Here is a 24,542-nt window from a genome sequence, read left to right on the forward strand (position 1 = left end):
CACCACCACCACGCGACTTATGCGGTCTATCCTTAACTCTCTTATTCACTCTCTCTTTCACTCTTCTCGCTATTTCCTTCATTCTCTTCTTCACTTCCTCTTATATCACTTTGCTCACTCACTTCTTTACTCTCTCTTTCACTCTTCTCGCTATTTCCTTCATTCTCTTCTTCACTTCCTCTTATATCACTGTGCTCACTCTCTTCTTCGATTTATCTTTCACTCTCCACGCTATTTCTTTCATTCTCTTCTTCACTTCCATCTTCACTTTCATCATCCGGCTTAGATATGATATTAGGTTCTTCAACCATTACAGGGATAGATCCCCTTGATGAATGTCGTTGAGCGGCTTCCAGGTATTGAGCGGATTTATCTGGTTTAATTTAAAGTATAATTATAATAATTATAGTTTAAAGTTAATGGACCTAAGCCAAATTTGATTTTATCAAAACAAATCACCTTCTAATTTTATTACCTGTTTGACCAAGGATTGACAATGCATTTGGCCAAATCGGTTGATTAGGAACCCCCTTGTCCCTTGACAAGATAAATTCTGGGTAGTTTCACAGTGAAGATTTTCAAAGCGTATTGAATTCAATCAAAATCAATGAAAATTTAAACTTATTTTTTCTTACTCTGAAAACTTTCTTTCTTCTAATTTGAGAAAATAAAGACTAATCCTGGTTACGGATACGACCGTATTTGATCAACCGCGCACGGTTTCTGGACTCGCGCCTAGGTCTCCTTTGAGCGGGCCTTTGCTTTCTCCTACGAATCCTCAGGAAGATTCAAATTCAAAACCATATCAACAATTTGTGGCGGGGTTCACTTGGGTTGCGTTGGGATAAGTAAACACGTCATGCATTTCCCCCAAAAAATTATGCACAACTTCGCGAAACACGAAACAGCAAATTGGAAATAACCATTTTACTATACACCATTACAGAATAAAGCAGAAAGAAATGGCCGAAAGCCAGTTGAGATCTATCGGAAAAAATTTCAAGACAAATTCCACAACCCCTCAACCAAATATATCTCCCATTTTCAATAAAATATAGTATTTGGAACGAAATTACTTCTAAAAATTAAAAAAAAACTAACGGAAAACAATGAAAATAGGGGAATTGAATGGTAAAAACTTGAAAAACTAGAGCAACCGTCACTACTACAATGCCTAAAACAAAATTACGAAAATGGAAATACTTCAATTTCACAAGTGATAAAAGGAGGAGAGATCAATTCAGTAAAACAATTGTGGGGTTTAACTTCGAAAAGATGAATGCTTTTAGAGCCAATTGTCAAACATCTCATCGGGTTATTTCGTCTTCGTCTTTTCTTCACTTTCACCGTCTTCGTTTTTGCAATCTATATTTGAAAAGTTTGGGTTTTATATTAAAAGCGCTAAGAATTAGGTTTCTTTTATAATTCTTATCCGTGGTCTAGCTACGAGTTAGTTTTTGAAATAGCAGTTTTAGCTTTCTCATTGTACCTCCTCTTCTCCCTCCTCTCCTTCACCTGAGACCACTTTCTTTTCGTGTTTTTTGTTAATTTTTGCGATAAAAAATCATTTATTTTAAGCGGGAATAGAAATTTATTCATGTACAAATATATCATGAATATGGTAATTCAACCTTTTAAGCCTGATCTTGGTAGTTCATCATATGAATAATATTTTACAGTGATCTCTGAAAATAACTTATTCATTAATAGCCCGAATGGCTAAACCAGTTTAACCGTTCACTCTTAGTTTAAAGGAGTCTGGTATCCGAAAAATCAATCCCAGTCTTTCCAACATTTAAATTTCAATAATACTGGACTGTGTATATCGGCTTTCGGGCCAGTGTTTTTCTCGTCATCCAAATATCTTATGGCAAAAACACACAACAAAAGTCAACATTTTTTACATCGGAAAATCTGTCGCTAAAGACAATGACAACAGTAACAAAACTTATTGAAAAATACCGGTGCGTAGTTGTAAACGTCATGAATAAACTGAACATTGAGCTACACAAAAGACAACAACCGCCCTACGTATGTTAAATATCTATTTCTCTATAAGAAGAGGTCTTCGTACGACATTATAATTGAAAGTTTCTCTACCTAGTGTACTTTTCCATACTAAAGATGCGTGTGATTAATAAATTTCTTTTGAAGGAAGTTAAGAAATAGTTATGAAAGCTACAAAGAGGAATTTGCAGAAAACCCCATGAAAACCTAAACGCCGACCACCCCTTTTTTAACGCTGCGCATGAAAAGTGTGTGCTGTCGGTCCAGGTGTCAATTAGTCGAGAATTATTTATTTCAGAGTGTGAAGAACACAAGAATTTCACAGACTTCGGCAGATTCAGGCAACAAAACAAAATTCGAGGATGGTAGGAAAAACGCTAGCAATAAATTACTTTGGTAATATATGAATGAGTGTTTAGCAGCGGCACTCTTAGCAATCATTTTTAGTAACGCCTCGGCTAATAAGTACTTCATCGATTTTTAACGAAACGTAAGTCGTTCCCTAGAGCTTTTATTCCCTGTTACATAAAAAAATCCTTATTAGAAAACGAAATTTAGTACTAGGTCAATTTTATAACACGTTAATTTAAAAGATTTCTGATATTTTCGTTGAATGCTCTGAACCAAGCACCTTTGAGGCAAATAATTCATGGTTCCTTCTGAAATTCAAAAATTTGAATTCATTGAACACATAAAAAGAAATTCAATATATTAGTTAAATCCTCCAAAATTAGCATTTTATTTAAAAAATTGAAACTTTGCCTTAATTGTAGATGACTTTGTAATATACCGTTTGTGCAAGTTTCAAGTCAAAATTTTTATATTTGAATTTTTGGAAATTTTTAAAGTGCCCCACCTAGCACGGAAACACATGGCGTGTGTGCCAATGTTTACAAACTTTAAACCAATGGGTACTGTATTTTGTCTTTGTTGTCTCATGACAATTTTATGCTCATATGTGATTTTTTATGGGTGTATTGCTTTCTGGTCACCTCTCTTGCCTGACGACTTTCTATTTTGCCGATGTGTTCCAACACATCTGTTCATTCTCACATTCTGGGAAATTTACGCTATTTCTTCCATCCATCACTTGATACTGTCTGATAATGTGTTGGTAATCACCATGGTGAATAACATAATTTTTAATCATGAGTTTTGGTTCATTAAAAGATTATTAAATGTCTGTGTGAATTTTTTGTCAGATCGGCATGGTAAAAAAGCTCTATTGATAGATATGATCATATGGACAAAATTGGAGGCACGAATCAATCTACCAAATTGCATATACAATTGCATATATTTAAAGCTAAATCCCGCTATTACGTGTGATTTGAAAGATTAAAACGTTCGTCCGTTACGAAGCAAGAACCCCATCTATTCCCTGTCCCACTTCAAGCTTACAATCACTACATGATTGTAATGATAATTGGTAAATCCCAAAGAACTCCACCTTTATAGCCCGGAAAACGGTATCTACCTCGGCCTTTAATAGGGATGAGTAGCTATAAGCCAGTAGGTAATACAACGCAAGCCGTAAGGCTCACCAGAAATCCATGTAGGCCAGGGCATGTGGGGCCAAAATGTGGCCACAAATGACCCCGGGGCCAGCGTCACACCACGGGGAATCGATCTTCCTCCCATTGTCCCGCATGTCTACCTTATCATAGGCACATGTAAGTACCAAGGTCTCGCGGTTCAGCGTGAACATCCGGTCATTATTAAGGAAGAGGTCACCTCTGCCATCCAAGCGGATGACTCGGGTGTACACAACTCCCCTAATAACTTGTCTTTCAAGATTTTCCATGGTTGTAGATCAAAAAAATAAAGAGCGAGAAAAATGCACGTCCAGACAGTTCTACGGTGGCTATAGAACTGCGGGGTCCCTTACTACGACAATCGTAACAGATCCGTAATATTTTTATCATTATGCAAACAATACCTGAACTTCAGCAGGCAACCACTTTGCCTGCAAAACACTTCTCAAAAAGGGCATGGTATGCTACGGCAGAAAACTCGCACTCATTTACAAATTGGACTCAATCAAATTAATCATGCAAATTGGAATACAAATCAGTTGAAGATCTTAAAGGTAACAAATTATGCCGCTCTTATCGTTGTAATGATTGGTGATGTGTTTTTGTATTTCTTGAAGTGCAATCGGATTTTATTTCTTACGAGGAGTAAACTCAGATTTTTCCACAAACATGAATGCAAATATCAAATTTAAGATATCAAAGAAATATCAAATAGAGATTATAACTGATATTTAAAAAAAAGTTTGGCTTAGTAGGGTCGCTTAACCATAGTGATCTTGGCCAGTGTGGCTCATGTTGTTGTTGTAGTCAACGACATTACCGGCACTCAGGGAAACATGGTACGCAATTTTCCCAACATTTCTTATTACATTCAACAAAGTAAAGAAAATTATAATTAAATAAGAGCCTTCAAAATTTTTCGGATTCTACATTTTCCTTAGCATTGATCAAAAATTTTACTTATTTTTCAGGTGTTAATAACTCAAATTCGACATAAATAAGTAAGAATAAAATTAACATTTTGAATTGCGATTTGCAATTAAAAATTTTTAGAAAAAATAGCCTACTTGTATTATGACTAGTTTACAATGAAAATAACTTATTCGGCTCTGCGTCACTTCCCGAACAGCCATACTTTGATTTAATCTTAAAATTTAAAAAATCAATTATTACCCCGAAAAATTTCAAATAAACTTGATCGATAATTTAGGCTTTCTATGGGTATACGACAAATATGATACCCTTTCGTAGTAGCCTAATCCTGGGAAACGAAGCAAGAAGATTTACCACCAGCTCTTATTTTGACAACTAAACAGTCTCGTCCTACCGTGGTAGCTTCAATTACCTTCAATTGCTATGCTTTCAAAATCCTACAAAAATTGATTATTACTTACTTATTACTAAATTTAGATAACAATTAATTGATTAAATTGTAAAATAGATAAGCAAGATTTTAATAATCGCTGCCATCATTTTCAACTTTTGCAGAAATAATTGCAATGCTCGCAACTTTACAACTTTACAAAAATTTTATTATCAATAGACGAATAGATTCTTAGCGTCCTTAACAGTGTTAAAAAAATCGCCATTTCCTAAAAGAATAGAAAACAGAGACAAAGAAGAGACTAGGAAGAGATAAAAGGGTTTATATTTTTCCTTCGGGCAGAATAATACATTGTGTATAATTCTTGCTTTTTCTGGAGTAGGCGGGTAACAGAGAGAAATTTTGCACGAATATCTTTCAATTTTAATTCCAAAATACTACATTCCGCATTCTAATTTTAGCAATAACAAAATTCATTACAATTATACCAATCAACAATGTAAACAAAAAAAATTGTCAATTGATATCACTTTCAAAGTAGACGAATAAAATTTGTTCCATTGTGTTTTAAAAATATTAGAGCTCCATCCACTGAAGGGCTATACATCCAATGAAAGGTCAAGTTATAAAAATTGGAACAGTGTGTTCATCGATAATAGTGAGGTGGTGAGACGGTCATTGCAGTCAGCGTTGGTGTTCAGCATTATTGAATTCTCGAAATTTTTTATTAATGGTAATAGTGAAAGCACAAGAAACTTAAAAACTGAAGTCTTCTATCCCAAGCCTAGTGACTTACACGCTGAGACAACTACTGCTGCTTACCTGAAGATTTTTCTGGGATGTGACTTTTATGATTTTCTCATAGGCATTACGTGTTCACTTTGTTTTAATGAAGTTGGCATAAAAAGGAAATGTAAAAAAGGGTTATAGTTTCAGTTCAAACATTCGTCAAGAAATCCAATTAATGCATTTATTTTTAAAACCGTCAACGTCGATGCCTAAAAATGTTATTGTAAAATATTAACGACAATCAAAAGGAAGAACAATAGGAATTAACGCTTTGAAATTACTTATTGATTTTATTTCCACTTAAAATCAGTAAGAAAATATTACAATTCCACTTCATCTCATTGTTATTTGACGAATTACTTGTATTGTATTTGTATTTGTGTTGTGGTTTTATAATTGCAGAGAAATGCCAAAATCTGAAAACACACAATTTGTGTGACAGTTGTGCAACAGTTGGCTCAAGGGGTAGCGGTTTGGAAATTTACCAGACAATAAAAGTTACCTTAAAAGATGAACAAGGCAAAAAATATTTACACATAAGTTCCGTTAAGGCATATGTGGAAAACAGTATGAACACGTTGAAGTACTTATTAAATAATAACCTATTTTACTTGAGTATTATCGTAACTCTTTGCTTCTGTCAAATAACAAAATCATTTCATTGACTTGTGATTTGTGCAAATTGCATTCAGAGTCTGACTCTGAAAATCTGGTAGTTATGACAGTTGTCTTTTGCTTGTTTTATTACATCAATAGCGCCAATTACACAACAAAACGAGTCACTTGGAACAGAAGACTATCAATGCTTCCATGACTGTCATAGAAGAAATGAAATGACTGTCATCATCATCATCATCATCATCATGAATGTCATGGAAGCAGAATTTTTCGACTTTTTAAGGAAAGACAGTGTTTGAAAACCTAAAACACTGGTCATCTAGTACAATTTACTCAATCTGGCATCTTTTTGTAGAGGGTCAAGAGTGGGTCCAATTCCTTTTGCAGTGGCTTACAGAATAATTTCTCTCTTTTTCATCCTCCATGATACATCTTTTGTTTAACTAGAAAAATGGATGGGTCAGATAATGTATTACGTCACAAATGCGCATTTTTTATTGCCAATCTTGCAACTCAAAACAAAACTGCGCCCACGTCCTTTTCCTATTAGTCTATGCACGGCAATGGAACTGCTAGAGAGAGCTCTTTTGAGTTGAGTATTTTCCATACTACAGACCCGTGGTGGTTTGATAAAGTAGGCAAATATATCTTGGGATTCATGTAAAGTAGAACGTTGGTTTTGTTTTGGTTTTGTTTTTACTTTGGGTAACACATAAATCGTAAGCTCGTAAACAGGAATTACATCTTTTTGGCAATTATTTAATGAAATAAAATCTAACTCTAACCATTAAAAATTATTGACATCTTGAAAAGGACACCATCGCAGACTTAAAAAGTAAAAAAAAATCAGCATCTTATGATAACTTGAACTCAAACTAAGAGAAATGAAGCTGGTTTTTTTCGCGTAATACAATTGAAAAGACCATAAGAGAGCTAAACTGTTAAAAAAACATGCAACGGTGGTGAACTTAACCATTAGCATTTTCTGATTACTTGAACTATAAGAAACAAAAATGAAACTCATGTTTTTTGTCTATCCTTTGCAATAGAACATTTCCCAAGAGACCCAAATTTTTTTAAAACGAAATTTACCACCTAAACTGTGTTAAAATTTTGGGGAAATGATACCAGTATTTTTTCTTCAAGAGTAAACAAATTATGTTTTTTTATCGGGATTGGGCTTTTTTGGGGCAAATATTACATCCAAAGGATAAACTCCAATCTTTTAAAGTTATCTAGATATCGTAACACATGACCTTGAATCTAACACGTTAAAACTGACCCGGTAGTCATCTTAAACAAAGAAGTCGCAGTATAATATAAAACGTGACCTTAAAATTTAAAAATGGCCCTTGAATTGAAGAGTCTTAACAAAATTGTGAAGAAAGACCTACAACGGTTCTGTTAATTGTGTTTGAAAACATGAAAGTAAAAAACCCAAGAAGTGTTTGTGAACACATACTTTTATTTGGCGGAACAAGCACAGCTTAATTTAGTGATTCAATCATTTCAGTTTCAGTTTTTCTTCGTGTGTGTACCAACATCGTTGACGATACCGTTCACGAAGTTCTATGGTGAAATTTTAAGCAGAGGTAAGTAGAAGTTAAATACACTTCTTCGTAAAGTTAATATATCGGATTACTTTGGGACTTTTCCATGTAATCCCCCCAAAAAAAAACTATTGCGTTTCTTGGAGCCCAAGTAGCACAGATATATCCCTTGGATATCCAGGAGATGGATTGACAGACGAACTCGACGTCCAGTGTTATGTCCCTTGAACATCCAGCGATAATCCAAATGTCGCTACGTATGACATCACAATGAGATATCCGTGAGACATCTTTTTGGATATCCAACTGGATGTAGACTGGACGTTACTTAGACGTCTGAAGACAACTAATTTTGAATTTCTCAAAAGCATGGTTCAATTGAATTTCTTTTTTGTATTTACTATATTTCGTTTCAAGTTTCTTTCGTTTTATTAATTGATATTGGTATCATTCATCATTCATAGCAATTATTCATTTACAGAAGTTTTGCATTTCTCGGGAATCAAACCCGGACTTTTTTGGTGGCAATCGAGTGCGATACCAGCACGCCACATTGGTTATATGGTTAGATATTAAGTTTTGATAGACTACTTTATAGTGCACAAGATTGCTTACACACTGAAAACAATTAGTGATCGCAATATATATCCAGACGATATCCATAGGATGTTATTTTATAATGCAGTTTCTTATCCCCTTTTCATCTTAGATTTACATCCATAGGACATCCATGAATGGTCGTTCCAAGAGATATCTCAGAGCAACGTCTAGATTACGTCCATTGGGACATGGACGGAAATCAGATGTCCAGATATCCAATGGACATCCAGGAGATGGGCTGTGCTACCTGGGAGTTTGAGAAGTCAGTTTCTGCCAGTTTCTTTGATCATTGTGATCTCAATGCATTAAACAGATTCAGGCAACAAAATCCTCAAGTGAAATGACTTTTTATGTCAGATAAGGGGATTCCCAGGGACACTTATTATTTAGCGTCTTCAATTTGATTTGATTTGATTTGATTTATTTATAACGCGCATTATCCAAATTAAGTTCTAATGACGCGGAAAGTACAGTCAGGGTAAAAAGTCACAGAAAAAGCATAAGACACATCAATCGAAAAGGTGTTTGAATAAAAGAGAGCGAAACTTGGGGAGTGTGGTGGCATTACGAACAGCAAGAGGGAGTCGGTTCCAGATGGATGGAGCGACCTTTGCAAAAGATCGATCACCAAGATTAACATGGCGAGTGCGAGGAACGCGAAGTAGAGCAGATGAAGATGAGCGTAGGCTGCGTGAGTTTTCTAGAGGAATTATTAGACGAGACAGGTAAGAAGGTGCGGAGCCATTTAAACAGCGATAGGTCAAGGTGGCAATACGAAAAGTGATTCTGTCGTTAACACAGAGCCAATTAAGGGAGCGCAGATGGGAACGAATGCTGTCTCTCTTCCTCACACGAAGAATGAGACGAGCGGAAGCGTTTATCACGCGCTGCAGCTTAGAGAGCAAAGTGCTAGGAAGACCAACGAAGAGAGAACAGGCATAGTCAACACGAGAGAGGACGAGAGACTGAACAAGGCACTTAGTAGTAAGAGGATCGAGAAAGCGCCGAACTTTGCCAATACGCCACAAGTGAAAGAAGGAGGACCGACAAACATTGCGAATGTGGGAGGACATCAAAAGATGAGAATCAAAAGTGACGCCAAGGTGTTTGACTTCAGCGGACGGTTGAAGAATGCTGGAGCCCATTTCCAACGGTAGAGGGGCAAGTTTGTGGTCTTGATGAGGGGAGACGGCGTAAAAGAAGAGACACTTAGAAAGGTTGAGGATGACGTGTTGATCAAAAAGCCATCGATCAGTGCGACAAGTCCAGTGACTAAGGTTTGCAATAGCAGCCTGTTGGCCAGAATGGTTGGTTTTAGAGTGTAGTTGGAAAGTGATTCGGCCATTTGTGTCATCAGAATATTGATCAATGATGACACCATCGGTTTCGGTTTGGTCAGGAAGGGCAGAGACTAGAAGAATAAAAAGGATTGCACCATTGACAGAGCCTTGAGGAACACCATAAGGAACTGGAACACTCGAGGAGAAGCAGTCACCAACACGAACACACTGGGTGCGACCAGAAAGGTAAGATGCAAACCAGAGTAAGGCATCAGCTGCAACGCCACAACGAGTTGAAAGAGAGTCGAGAAGAATGGTGTGATCGATGTTATCAAAGGCAGCTGTCAGATCAAGGAAGCAAACGGCAGTGGCCTGACCGGCGTCGACAGTGCAGAGAAGGTCATTGTAGAGTCCAAGAAGCGCAGTCTCAGTGGAGTAATTTGTGCGATAGGCAGACTGACGATCAGGAAGAAGGTTGAAAGCCCCGAGATGAGTAGAGAGTTGGCGGTGGACTACACGTTCAATCAGCTTCGAAAGAAAGGAGAGTCCAGCAATCGGCCGATGGTTGGCGAGATCCTCAGGGTCAAGTCCAGGCTTCTTGATGAGGGGTGTGATGACAGCATGCTTCAAGGTGGAAGGAAAGCAGCCAGTAGTGATGGATAAGTTGATGATGAGAGAGATCGGACCAGCGAGAAGGTGGACAAATTTTTTCACCAGTTGTGTGGGAAGAGGATCAAGGCTGCAGGACGTCGTTTTGGAAGAGTTGATGAGTTTAGTAACATCGTCGCTCGAAACCGGGAAAAAGCGGAGCAGCTGCATGTCGTGTCCATGAGTGGAGACGAAGGAGCTGGTAGCTGGTCGTGGTGAGCAACGAGGAGAATCGGTGTCGGAGTGAAAGCGCGATGTGAGAGCAGAGACCTTGGAGCAGAAAAACTGGTTCAGGTCGTCTGCAACTTCTTGATCACTCGAGCGAGTGGGAAGTGATGGCTTGGTCGTTGATCCCATGAGGTCACCGACGAGACGATATAATGCGCGCATGTCACCTCGACACTGACGGACTTCAGTGGAGAAAAAAAGAGTTCGAGCAGCCTTGAGCATCTCCGAGTAGGTGAGCAGATGAGTCTGGAAAATTTCAAAATCAATCGCCAGCTGACGAGAACGCCAACAGCGCTCCAAATGACGAAGCTTCGTCTTAGCGTCAAGAATCTCAGACGTCATCCAGCGGTTGACAGGCCGAAGAGTTACAATTCGGGTCCGGACAGGAGCATGAAGATCAAGCACTGCACGTAAACCATTATTGTATTGCTCAACAAGTCCGTCGAGGTTGTCGGAAGGCGCAGAGAGAAGAGGCAGGTTGGCGATCGCAGTAGCAAATTTATCCCAATCGATAGATTTCAGCGAGCGAGTCAGGAGCTTCTTGGTAAGCCACCGAGGAGGATGAAGGTCGAGGACACACAACACTGGATGGTGATCACTGATAACGCGGGGACCAACACACACTTTGGAGACAAGATGATTGCGCTGACGAGAGAGGACGAGATCAAGAGTGTGGCGCTTGTGCGTGGCACTGCGCTCATGGGTGGGGCCAACAACGTGCTGTTGCAGACCACATGAGTCAATGAGAGACATGAACGAACGACCATACTGGTCATGTTCATCGTCAACGTGAAGATTGAAATCACCAACAATCAGCACGTCATCGCGGGTAACTAAGAGTATCTCTAGAACAAGGGAGAAATCACGGAGGAAATCACTTTCCGAGCACCTCGGTGGACGGTAGACAACTAACAGGCGTAGGGTTCGAGTGCCAAACTTGAGACGAACGTCCATATGCTCGAACGAATCGTAAGCCTGCGAGTCGGCAACAAGAGTGGCAGCAGTAGTTGACTTGAAGACGACAGCGACACCACCACCGCGCCGGGAGCTAGGTCGAGGTACCTGGATGAACGAAAATCCACCAGGAACCATCGTTGAAAGAATATGGTCCCCATTGTCATGAGTGAGCCAGGTTTCCGTAAGTGCAACGACATCAGGAGAATGATCACTGAAAACGGTGGTGAAAGACTCGAGTTTGTTGACTACAGAGCCAGTATTGATGAGACAGAAACGAGTGCCAACTCGACGCCTACGTTTCACTAAACGAGATGTACGAAGTCGAGTCAGGAGACAACGAAGCCGAAGAAGTCGATAGCTGTGAAGAGATAGAGATAACTTAGGGCATTGCCGCGGGCGACAAGCAAGTATCTCAGACCGACTGTAAACAATGGGCATGGCAGCTACAGGGAGAAAGACTATCACTCATAGAAAAACTCACACAGCACATAAAAATTTGAAACTTGGTTCAGCGAATGCACGACAACAAGTTTAGTCAAGTCCACACAAACACAAAGACGAAAGATGAAGAAAAACTTTAAAAACTGTGACTAAAAGCAGAGACTGTGAAGAGGTGCAGCCAGAAGTGGCGCCACCAGATGTCATCGTCATCAAGAACAAGTCCCCTTACTTAAAATTGAAGCATGTTTATTCGTATAATAAAGAGCAGGGATAAGTTTATATCCAGCCATACAGTTTTATGTTAAATTGATGTAGCTACCGTCCCTTGCAATATCTCACTTAATGTAAATTTTTAATTTTCAGATGTTTTAATTTGAATACTCTTGTTTGGTTGTATAGCTGCGGGATTTATATTTGTAGTTGAAGTGTATTTGGGAAGCATGAATGTAGAAGATCACTCTTGAGTTGTAGGCATAGCCTTTTTTGACACACCGGCTTGGCGGTAGCATTAGCTAAATGGCGCAATGACGCTTCGACGCTGACACGCCAACGAAGAGAGAAAATTTAATTTTTTGCGGCTGAATTGTGTCCATGTTCTTTATGGTTGCTGGAATGTGAAATTATTATTAAAAGAAAAATAAATTATTATTAAGAGAACTGAAATTTAAACACCAAAATTGATACCTCTACGTAAGTATAACAATAAGAATTGAAAACTTAACTATAAAACTCCTCTAATCAAAGTCTAGGGACAAGTAGTACAAAGTATATAAGAGAGGGAAGAATTGTGTAAGCTGGAAGAAGAAAAGGCATGCCAAAGGAAGTTTGAAAATAGACTCTTGAATCAGAGGCTCAAGTAGAGGAGCAAAGACAGACCTCGATAAGCTTCACAAGATACAAGTAGAAATCGAATAGTAAAAGAAAAATCTTGGACTCCTGTGGGACCAACAGCTGGGAGCATTAGAAAAAACAACAAAACTAATTTGTGCGAATAGAACACTGGTCACTTCACCAACCAAGGCATTTGATTTGGTAACGAGATAGGAGAAGTTACTGGAAGGCCTTAAGAAACACAAAGCATTCAAAAAGAGGAAGAAGAGTATACACCATTACAATAAGCCAGGTAATGGTTAAACAAATTCAAATATAGTACTTTTTTTGTTATTGACATTATCATAAATTTATTAATAGACATGGATTGCAAAAAGAACCGAAAGCTGTGACTTAGACAACTTAAGAAAAATAAATTCAACACATATTAATGTGAAACGATTGGTAGGGCAATATCAACTATGAAATTATGTAATCAAACTCTATAGTCAAAACAAGAATTTAACGAGCACTTGCAGAATACATTAAAACACACAACAACAAAAGATTCATTGTCTTGTCCATTGTAAACAACGTTTGCCTATTTCTATACAAACGTTATTCAACGTATGTGTTGCTCTGCGTACCTTATTCTTAGTCGTTCTTGTTGTTTGTGTTGTATTGTGTATATCGTTTACACACTGATAGGTATTTTGCATCTAAAAAGAAGAAGACACAGTCGTTCCTTATTTTTCCTTAACTTTACTTTATAATCGTTACTTTAAGTCAATAAAGATTTATTTCTACAAAGTAAAAAAAAATGTCTGTGTTATTTCTATAAACGGACGATAAAGCTGACGCAATATCAACATTGAATTTAGGGGATGCGTCGGATGCGTTTCCCTCGCTCAAAACAGGAGGAATTGTAAGTTTAGCAACTAGTATGGAGATATAGTCCTAGTAAGGACGAAAGTTTCACGTCAAGTCATTTCAACATCGGGAGTTTCAGGAATCAGCAGAACAGGAATCAGCAGAACTTTATAATCTTTTCCAATCAGAGTTGAACAGTGTCAACCAAGAATCAATAAACATTGGTGACAACAGTCGTAGCAACAACCGATGCGCACTAGTCGACCTGTCGCACGGTTTTTTGTTTTAAACTTCAGAAAGATCTATCCTCTAAACTTGTGGCAAAAGTTCTAGAAGGGAAGGGGCCCCAAGAGATATTCGGCTTAAGAGTTGCCCAAGGCGCAAGTTCTGTGTCCAAGAACCAATAAACTTTCCATTAAAGGGGTTCAAGTAAATATGGCATAGTTAATTTTTAAATGATCTTTTATACCATGGCCTATATTAAAAATTGGATTTAGAATATTTTCGAATGCGTTTTGAACTTAGGTCAAGAACAGCCACTAGGCGTCTGTGACGTTAAGTTTACTACACAAATTCTTCAGCTGAGATAGATTTTGATGAACTCGAACAAGAGCTAGACTGCTAGAGCCATGGCTTTTATATCACATCTCATCTCAGGTGGATATTTATCTGAGGATAAAACTAAAGGGGGGATTATACAATTTACCTGTGGCTCTAGGTGTAAAACTTAACAAAGGTTAGAGAAAATACCAATGTTTAATCCACAATGTTACAGAAGTTGATTTTATGTAAATTGAATTTCAAAACAATCACACGAGTCTTCTTCAACTTGTAAAAAAAATATTATTTTCCACCAAAGTATCCGCCAATTTTATACTTGAGTTAGAATAGAGGTGAGGTCTCTGAGTGGAAGTGAGGTCTCAATTGGCGTTGAAATCTGCATTCTAGCAACGGTCAGTGCGTAAAATTCACGTGGCTTTCTGTGGGGCTTGTAAATTTTCCAGACTAGGTAGTGCTATTGTACTGAGAAAATGGAAGAAATTATTACACAATGTTGTTGAGACATTTCTTCAAGCAGCTCTTCTGCCAATGATTACTTATTTCTTTTTCCAATTTCAAGTCGTCTACCATAAATTTTTAAATAATAATCAACCTTTAATTCGCACTTTAACTAAATAGGTGGAATGAACTTAAGAGAGGAACTGTCATTCTGACTAGAGTCTGTCTTTAGCAAACTGAGTATCGAGAAGCTGCACATTTAAATAAATCACTTGACTTTTTGGAGCTACGACTTCGACTACGACTCCGCTTTAGGAATTACATGATATACAGAACTTTTTTCCAGCAAAAATTTCATTCGAGTAGATCCCGCACCCCACTAGAAGAGGAAGGTTATAATTTATCACAACCAACACATTTGAAAACTTCGATAACTTCGATGGAACCAAATATTGAGATACAAGTCTACTCGTTAGACTCTCATGTGAGGTAGTTGTATATTTTATAGGTTGTGTGCTACGACTAGAGACACAACGGATCTTAGTTAGTTTAGTTTTATGACTGGAGCATACGTTCCTTTGAAGTAAACTCCAGGCCGCTGCGTAAAACCTTTTTCAACCATTCTGGAATTGTAGCGTGGGGCCTCGTCATTTGAACTGGGTTGGATTTTGAAGATACAGTGCCTCTTGGCGGCGCGTATTTTCCGACCATGTGGCAACTCCGTTATGTCCAAGATGTTCTTTTTAATAAGCGAATTTTACTCGTCTCCAATGGCTGGTGAAGACATCGCGTCCGTAGGCAGCGACGGCAGGTTAATAGAATTTGACTCCTCATGACGTTTTTGTCTTAAGTATCTATTGCAATTTGGGCTCCTCTACTCGTAGTGGGCAACGACGTGCTGATAGTCCAAACTCCTGTTGATTCGGAGAAACTGCATCTGTACTGTCTGTGAAGAAATCAAACTTGTCTCTGGTACTCCGTCAGGTAGAGAAGGTTGGTGCTGTAGGGAATGTTAATCAGTCGGAGTATTTTCTGTTACTGTTGGAAGAATAATAATCCCGGCTGATCCAAGTCTTACGGATTCGATTCTGGTTCAGGCTTATTCGAGAATCCAAGGGCGTTGTATATCCCGTAAACCGGTGTGTTCTGTTGATAATGTACCATCGTTGGAGGTGAGAGAGGCGTTTGGGTTTTAGGTGGTGGTGTTTGACGATTGAGTTCCATCAAAGATGACGTCGCGGTTAATTTTGATCTTTTTTTGAGACTAGGTCCCAAAAACTATATGCTTTCGGGATCTAACATTAACCTAAGAATATGAACTTAATTTTTTGCGTCCATTTTTTGACGTTCAATGGCTGGGATGTGAACATATGCCCAGGATCCTAATTAGCCTACTCGCAGGTGTGATATATTTTGTTTTCTTTTTTGTAGGGCTGAGAACGGCGTTGTTAGTGACGCAGTGCTGTTGACTTGATTCAGCGTATATAACGCACAAACAACAGCATCCCCCAGAGGTAGAGAGGTAGTTTATTTTCGTGTAGCATGATACGTGCCACGTTACGTTACGTTACGTTTACGTTACGTTTTTACGTGCTGTTTCCCTGGCGGTTCTGTTGGTTCTTTCTGCGACTCCATTTTTTGTTGTGTGTGTGGACCACTTAACACCGTGCCAGATGCCTCTCTCTGACAGCCACTCGTTGAAGTTACGGTTGGTGTACTCGCAACCATTGTTTGACATTAATGTGGTGACCATCTTGATTGTCTTGTTTTGGAGTAGGGAAACGTATTCTTTGATACGGTCAGAAGCTTCCGACTTTTAGTTGAAAAAATGGACAACTCTTCAACCACTAAAACAAAAAAAAAGGCTCCTCCCAACTTTCATGGGTCCACATAGGTCTGAATAGATTATTTGTAGTACTGCACCAACCTGATGCTTCTGTACCAAGAGCATATAGTCGTGTACCGCCAATTCCATGACTCCATGATGTGCGCATGTTTTGGTTGAACCTTATAATCAAAAAATCTCTGCAAGAGGACATGTTGGTCTTCGACTGCATCGTGCAGACATTGTGTTGATAGTCTGACCCACATGTCATTCACGGTCGTTTTATTGATCAGTGGGCTATGTTGAACTCTTTTGATTGTGACTAAAAGTAAGTTTCTGGCTGTGACTTTGTTACACCATGCTGATATTGCATCTTGATTGGTTATTGATCTTTGTTCACTAACCATAAAATTAATAATGCTTTTAACATCTGTTGGAATAGAAAATTAGTATTATAAACTAATTATTACCTCATGTGGATAACTTCACTTCCATCCCCACTGTGAGTAAGATTGCGTTTCTTGAGTAGCAACCAGTATTCATATTTTCTTTCCATAAATTTTTAACAAATAGCTAACATTTCTCAGGGACGAATTTGACAACTTGTATTAGCATGCGGATTTGTGCACTGGGCCCATAAGCTTTTGAGACTCCCATGTGAAGTAGATTTTTATTTCAGAGTTGATCATACATTTCACTTATGTGGAATACAAACATGGACACAGAATTTGCAGACGGCAAATCCAATAGCCAAAGAAGAGATTGTGGTTACGCCTCACGGTATTTGCGCAACCACAAAGATTCTTTTTGCATAATCTGATCTCCAAAAGAAATTTGCTAGTTTATTATTATTTCTGTTACAAGATTTTTTCCGAATATATATTTGTATTTCATATTCATAGGTAGCATTACTAAAATACATTGGAGAGAATTCAGATAGGAATGTTGGGATTAGATCCTATTAAAAAATTACTACCATTGATTACAGGACACAAGGCAAAAGCACACAGCACGAGAAAACAGAAAAAAACTTGATTAACTAATCCGATCTCCAATTTTCGTGTTGTTTCGCTTTATTCGCCCCCCCCCCCTTCTCCTCTCCTTAGAAGATGACGGGGAATTCGTTGCTCACCTGTTCTACATGCGGAAAACGAAGGAATTCGGGAACAGCATTCAGTTACCGTTGGAAATGGCTCAGGACTTTCTATAACAGCCAATTTAATGGAAAACATTTTCCTAAATATTTTACAATAAAAATCCATAAAAATTAGTTAACGTACAATTGGAAACAGACATTGGACGGAGTGGTGAAGATGTGGATTATGATATGGTTAGAAGGGAACAAAGTATCGCTCCTCTTTTATTTCTCATTTATTAAGATTGAAGTTTTCTTCCCACTTTATTTTTATAAAGTTGTGTGACCAACAGTTTTAACTGGAATAATTTGATTGAAAAAACAATGTGTGTTCATGTCGTGTACTGACGTGGAATGCGTTTTCTAATAATTTTTGTTTAAATTTTATTTCGATTTTATTATTGACATTGTAGCCTCTGGTTTATACATTTATAGTTCGTTGAAATAGGCCATACCATCTTGTGAGTAAATTTTTAGGTTGATCCAAATTAATATAAGAACATTTTAAATATAGGACATGGAAGGAATACAGTTAAGGGAGGTAGATTACATACATCAATGAATATTAGTAAAAAAAAAACAGTAAGAAATATGCATGAGGTATATATTTTATGTACGGGGTGTATAATATATGTATTAATATACCGTATATTATTGGTGTCTACGGAGAATTGGCGAAAGTAAACAGCAGACAGAATCATCCCTCTACCTACCATGTGTTTGTACATAATATTGATGTCCCGAGAATGTAGCAGTGTTAGTAAATAAAAGCTTGAGATTGAGAGCAACTTTTGATTTTGATTTGTGACCAGTTTTTGAAATCCTTATTCTCTAGGGAGTGAAAAAGGCATGACAGAACATAAACAGTTAAAAAAGAATTCGTTTAATTAGTTAAACAACTGGTCATTGAATATATATTACTCTTACCAAGGCCCAATTGTGTAAATCATGCTGTGTGACTATAATCTTCTTGAAGATTGATTGTGTGCAATTGAAGTTAAGATTTAGTGCACACGACTGTCCCTTTAAAGCCTTCACAGAATCTTTCCACTTCTTCTCATGATTATGCCCACCGGATGATGGTCCCGTGGTCCCACATTATTGAAATCAGTTATATTGCAGCTAGCATAAAAGGCAATTAAAATCGCATACAAAAGTGACGAAGTCCATTAACTCTGGTCTCATTGGAAACAATAATATCTTAATCTTTGCAATGTTTATTCTTCTTTGATTGACATCCTGGGAAATTGCATATGTAGTGGTAAACTGGGTTGTTTACCAGTAAAATCACCAATGAAATGAAAGTTTAAGTATGTGAAAGTAATGTAACAGCCTTTTCACATTTGTGCTACTACTATTGCTAATGCAATGAAAATATGACACGGTTTATTAAAACTCTCTATATCTGTTCTACGAAATGGTTGTTGCAAAAAGCAAAAAGCAGAAATGTTTTACCAAACTCCAACGTTTTACTGATTTTTAATACCGCTTTCTATTATCTAGAAAATGGTCTCTTACTTCTTATTGACTGTTTTCAGAAAATAGAAAGTGATCTCTTACTTTCTTGGAATGCAAATAAGTGTCTGAGATTCTGAGAGTGAGGGAAGTGTCTGAGAGAGAGTGTGCAATTTTTAAATTAATGAAAAAAAATCGTTTAATTTTATGTTATTCAGATTAAAGTTGGTCAACATGCGTCTACAGATATATCTTGATCGCGCTCGAAGGTTTTAATTTTCCACCTTCATGGAGGAGTTGAACAGAAGAAATTGAACAGTTTCCGATCTCGGAAACAATACTGGATATGTTGACCATGGATGAAAGGGCAAAATTTTTTCTCTTGGAAAGAATCCCAGCAGAGTCCCAGTACAGTTTATTTATTTCTTATAAATTCTGGATCCATTAGGAACTTCTCGATTTTGAAGCCTAAGAAAGGAAAGAAAATGGCGACAAAACTGTTCTTCGTGGAGTTCAATAGGCCAGAAGATGCAGCCAGTTTGTTTGACCATTGTGGATTGAACGAAGTGAATTTGTTTCAGGCTAGAAAAATCCATCCACTGAATCACAATATTCAACGTCATCAAAGGGGGTACTACAGAAAATATCTTTCTTAGGTTTTCGGGTTCAGCACGGTTCCGAAATTCTCGTTTTGAAATAAAAAAGTTCTAATTCTTTTTCTGTCGTTTAGTTGGCCACTATATTGCCTCGAATCAACTGAATTTGTATTGTACTTATCCAGATTCCTTTTTAGCTTTGTTGTTGACGTCTCTTCTGTCTCCCACCTTATTAGGTCTGTCCCGTCTCTCCATGTGCGTATGTGTGTACCACTGTTGTGTTGTAGGTGCCCAGAGGGCCTGTGTAGATGTACCATCAGAGGGGGGAAATGTCGTAAGCTAGCCAGCGTATGTGTAGAGTCAGTCGCCGTCTCTCGTTGGTCGTCTCGTCTCCAGTTAGTCATCTGTAGGTTGTGTGTAAGTCTTACGTTCGTAAGCAGATCCCTAAAAGAGGGCTTTGGTTTACACCTGGCCACTTCCGCGTAGTGTCCCAAATATATGTGTTTTTATTAATCCCTCGTGTTTCTTTGTAAGGGAGGGCTTTGGTTCAAACTTGGCCACTTCCGCGTAGTGTCCCCAATATATGTGTTTTTATCAATCCCCCTGTCTCGTTCTCATTTCTTTTGAGTTATTCATGCTACTGTTCGGTCTCGTCAATACTATCCTAATCGTAATCAAACCCAACCCAAGAAGGAAGACTTGAACCGCCTAAAGGACAATTTGGGCGGCAATGAAACTGTGTGGAGTTCTATACGGTGAGGGAATGTTCTGTCGACGGTTTAATATCAGAGGAAAGATCAGAAAGACGAAACCGTTAAAAAAAAAATCTTTCTTCCCCCTATTTTCTTCCCTCTGGCTGACTGCTGAACTGAAAAGAACCAAACCAGTAATTTTGAGCTGTTGTTGCACTTTTCTGCACTTCTGCAAAAAAAAGATTTGGCCCATGATTTTCACTAAGCGACGAGCAAAAAACCACTCTATTAAAAAAACGCGAGCTTTGAGCATAAGCGGAGACTACTTAGCGGAAGCTCTCCCATTAGTATCATCTAACGGTCAGCAATGTAATCAATTATTTTATTTAAACTGAATATCTTATTACCAAAAGATGCTCAGATTTACTAAAAGACTACGCAGACGTTAAGATAAATAGAATATTTCTGATTGACATCATGGTTTCAATCGAAAAATGATTAAAACTTATGTTTTTAAAAAGCTTCGAGCAGTTAACAAATTTAGTTGACCATGAAGTAAATCGGTTGTTGTTACAACAATTGCATTCATATTTACATGGTTCGTAAACCAAAGGAAAGTCGTGATGGTGAATGTGATAAAGAAACGTCAACGTCTCGGAAATAGACGTTGATTTAGCCTCAAAACGAAACTCTTTTCATTTACTAAGAAATCAGCTGTTTATTGGCATGAAAGCGTTAAATGTATTAAATTGAATATGTTATTCAACTAAATTGTGAGTTGGATCATGTTTCTTGGAATAAGAAGAAAAGTAATCGTGTGTAGTTAATTTTTGGTCACCATAGCAACGACCTTTACTCTTTTTCTCTCAAGTTGAGCGAAAAAACCAGGCAAAATGAGGATGGCTTGCGGCCACGTGACCAATCTCTCCTAATAATCAAGGCCATTTGCTTGAGAGTTAAATGCCTTAAATTAACTTATAGCATTGCCAATTACATAATTCTAATGTATTGCCATCTGCTGACCAAATTTACTCGTTTTAAGATTTTGTTAAATTGAGTTCCCCCAGGAAGCGCCACCTTTGAATGCCATCTACCGAACAAATTAAGTCGATTTAACTTTTTTATATGGTGTTAGATGGATTTGATCGCCACTAGGATTATTCCACTCGTATTGATAAAAAAATGTCCTTAAAGGATTTTGAAAAAAGTTGTGCGTTTGCCTGGCGGCCTGACGCGAATATATGAATTTTTAAAAAGAAGGCTTGAATATTTATTTTTATAATTTAATTAAGCAAATTGCAAAGCATCGATTGGATTATTTATCTATCAGAACATGTTGTTATAAGGGCAAAATTTAAACTGATGCTATGTTTTAAAACCAATGGCGAAAAAATTAAAGATGGCGCCATCTAGTGACCTCAATTTAAAAAAATTAAAACGACTAAATGTGCTCAGTAGATGGCAATACATTACAATTATGTAATTGGCAATACTGTATATTTTTTTCTGCAATAATCCCCACTTGATTAAAAAAAATTGTCGAGAAAAGAGTTCACGTCTCTTAAGATAGAATATTCCCTTTTATGAGAAATGAAACATACTGTAAGGTCACATCAAACACGCGAAGAATAAATACTTTACTGAAGCAATACTTTTTGTGACTATTTACACATATACTCCAAGGAAATTTTATTAGTTTATTTAAGAGGTCGGATTGGAAAATTCAATAGAATTTCAAAAACTTTTGAAACATTAAACATAAGCTTTTGAACAGTTTGAAGACAGGCCAGAAATAGCCATGAATTAATGAATAAATATACTGTTGTTATCAGAATTCTGCTATTGCTTATTAAAGGGAATTATTAGATTTGGGAAAAATTATTTTGGGGAAAAAAAAATTTGGAATCTTGAAGTTTTTATATATTCTACATGTTTCCATATCAGTAAGGGATACTGGAGCCTTCGCCGTACCTTTATTGAAGGAGCTCTCTGTAGATGAAATATCTTTCTTTAATACTTGTTGTAGGAGATTGTTGTGATGTGTAGACATTGGTCAGTTCTTCTTCTCGTTGTCGTCTGTTCTTTGTACTTCTTTATTGATTGATCCAATAAACTTCAATAATTTCTTAAATCTAATCTTTTACAACATAAAATGTTTTGTTGTCAGGATATGGAAAGGTTTCAGGATGTGGAAATAGTAGTAGAAGAATAGAACTTTACACAGTATGTGGAAATGGTGGTAGATGGATAGGACTTTTCGTAGATGGCTGTTCCCCTTCGTGGAGGGAAGCTTTCATGGATGGGTAAGATATTTGTTCGCAATAATTTCTTACATCTATTCTTATAAAACATAAACTGTTTTGTTGTTGGCGTTAATTCCCGTAATGTGTCATTCTTGTCCATTAGGGCCTTATATTTTGCAATTGAGATGTTCCAACAGTGGCAGCATCTTATTTTTTTCTTGTAAGAAAATGAAATTATAGTTAGCATTACTTCTTTCTCGTCAAAAAAGAAAGGGAGAAAAAGGTCTGGCGTTTAATACTAGAAAACTCTCGTCTGTATTGGTTAAAAAAAACATTGTCACGTTGAAATTTGGCAACTTTGATTGGGTGGTTTCCAAGTCGTTCACTATATAAGGCGTCAAGAACACCTCAAAAATATATGCAAATACTTTCGGTTAATCCATTTCCCATTTCAAATCACCGAATCATGGAATCATTCGTACATACTGAAAAAAAATAGTTGATTAAAACTGAGTTATATTTGTGCTTTGGATATAAGGATCTTCTGGGTCTGTTTTACTAAGCAATTTTATCTGGCAACTTGCCAGATAAAACGGCTAAATAAAACAGATTCCGAAGATCTCTATATGTGTTGGATAGATACCTTTTGATGGCTGAAAATACGCCCATTTCCAATTTGTTGATCGACGAAGGTCTGCAAGATCGATTCTTGTCTAGCTGTAAATTTCTAATGCATAACTAGATGCAAGTTTTTTTTCCAATTGCGATAACGGCTAACGTGTTTGTTGTTAAATGTAATAGCAAATTTGACAGTGGACAATTGGCCCACTCCATACTCTGGCTTCCGCTCTTCGCATTCGTTCACTATTCTATTATTAAGTTTAAAAATAAAAAAAAGACAGAAAAAATAAACAATTAAAATTTAATTTTATCCCCCCATAGATGGTTTTCAGTGTATTACCTGGTGAGTTGAGTGAGTGATCAAAGCGGCTGTTGCGCTTTACTAACAGCCGCTTCGGTCTCAACACTTCTTACTAGATAATACACTGAAAAACTAATTAACCTCTTACGACAAATTACCGAAAGCACGATCGCCAATAATCTCCAACTTTCCTGCCTCCTTGGCTGCGTTTTTTACATCGGCCGTCGGTTGTTGTATTATCTTATGCAACCAACTCTCGTCTTTAAAACGGTAGCCTAGCATCTTCTCAATGTATTCCGCAGCAGTAATTGGTTGTGGAGGAAATGAAGAATCCATGGTTTTTTGTCCTGTGATTTCTGGGTAGCGAGAGATGCAAGCTCAGCTTCTAAGAAATAAATTAGAAAATTTTTAATTATCGAGACATCAAAATTAAGGCAAATTTAAATTGATTTGTTCAGCAGTAACGGCAGAGCCTATCAGCATAAAATTTACAGCTGCAACTGTTATCTCGTGTCGGATGCTTCTCTCTGACAGCCACTCCTTGAAGTTACGGATGATGTACTTACCTCCGTTGTCTGACCTTAATGTGTTTACCTTGTTGCTTGTCTCGTTTTGGAGTAGGGCGACATATTCTTTAAACGGTCAGCAGCCTACGACTTCTGTTATGGGGAAACGACAAATCTCCAGCTACATAAGTCGTCTGTAAATAAAAAAAAAACAAAAAGCACCTTCAAGGCTGGCAACTTACATGGGACCGCATAGGTATAAATGGGTGATTCGTCCTACTGCGGTGGCTCTGCTCGTCCTTTGGGAAATAGAAGTACATTTTTCCAAACGCACACCCAGGATAGGATGTAGATGGTATGATGTTGGGTTTGATTAGGCTGGTAAAGCCGTCCACCAGGTTAGGAGAGTCCATCTTTATAATGTTCTTATAGTTGGTGTGACCTATTCTCTAATACAAGATGAGAGAAGTGGCGGTTGATGGGAAAAATTGGGCTGCTAGTCGTACGGATTG

The 24,542-nt window shown here is 37.5% G+C and overlaps 1 protein-coding gene across 1 annotated transcript; it reads right to left on the reverse strand.

Moving 5' to 3' along the window:
* Window positions 1-212: 212 nt before the first annotated feature.
* Window positions 213-11,671, reverse strand: LOC124209968. The gene is made up of 2 exons (XM_046608220.1): window positions 9,445-11,671; window positions 213-373 (listed from the first exon to the last, which is right to left on the reverse strand). The coding sequence occupies exons 1-2, from the start codon at window positions 11,669-11,671 to the stop codon at window positions 213-215; spliced, it is 2,388 nt and encodes a 795-aa protein (XP_046464176.1).
* Between the last annotated feature and the right edge of the window lie 12,871 nt (window positions 11,672-24,542).

Source organism: Daphnia pulex, chromosome 12 (genome assembly GCF_021134715.1).
Source record: "Daphnia pulex isolate KAP4 chromosome 12, ASM2113471v1".
Taxonomy (NCBI): domain Eukaryota; kingdom Metazoa; phylum Arthropoda; class Branchiopoda; order Diplostraca; family Daphniidae; genus Daphnia; species Daphnia pulex.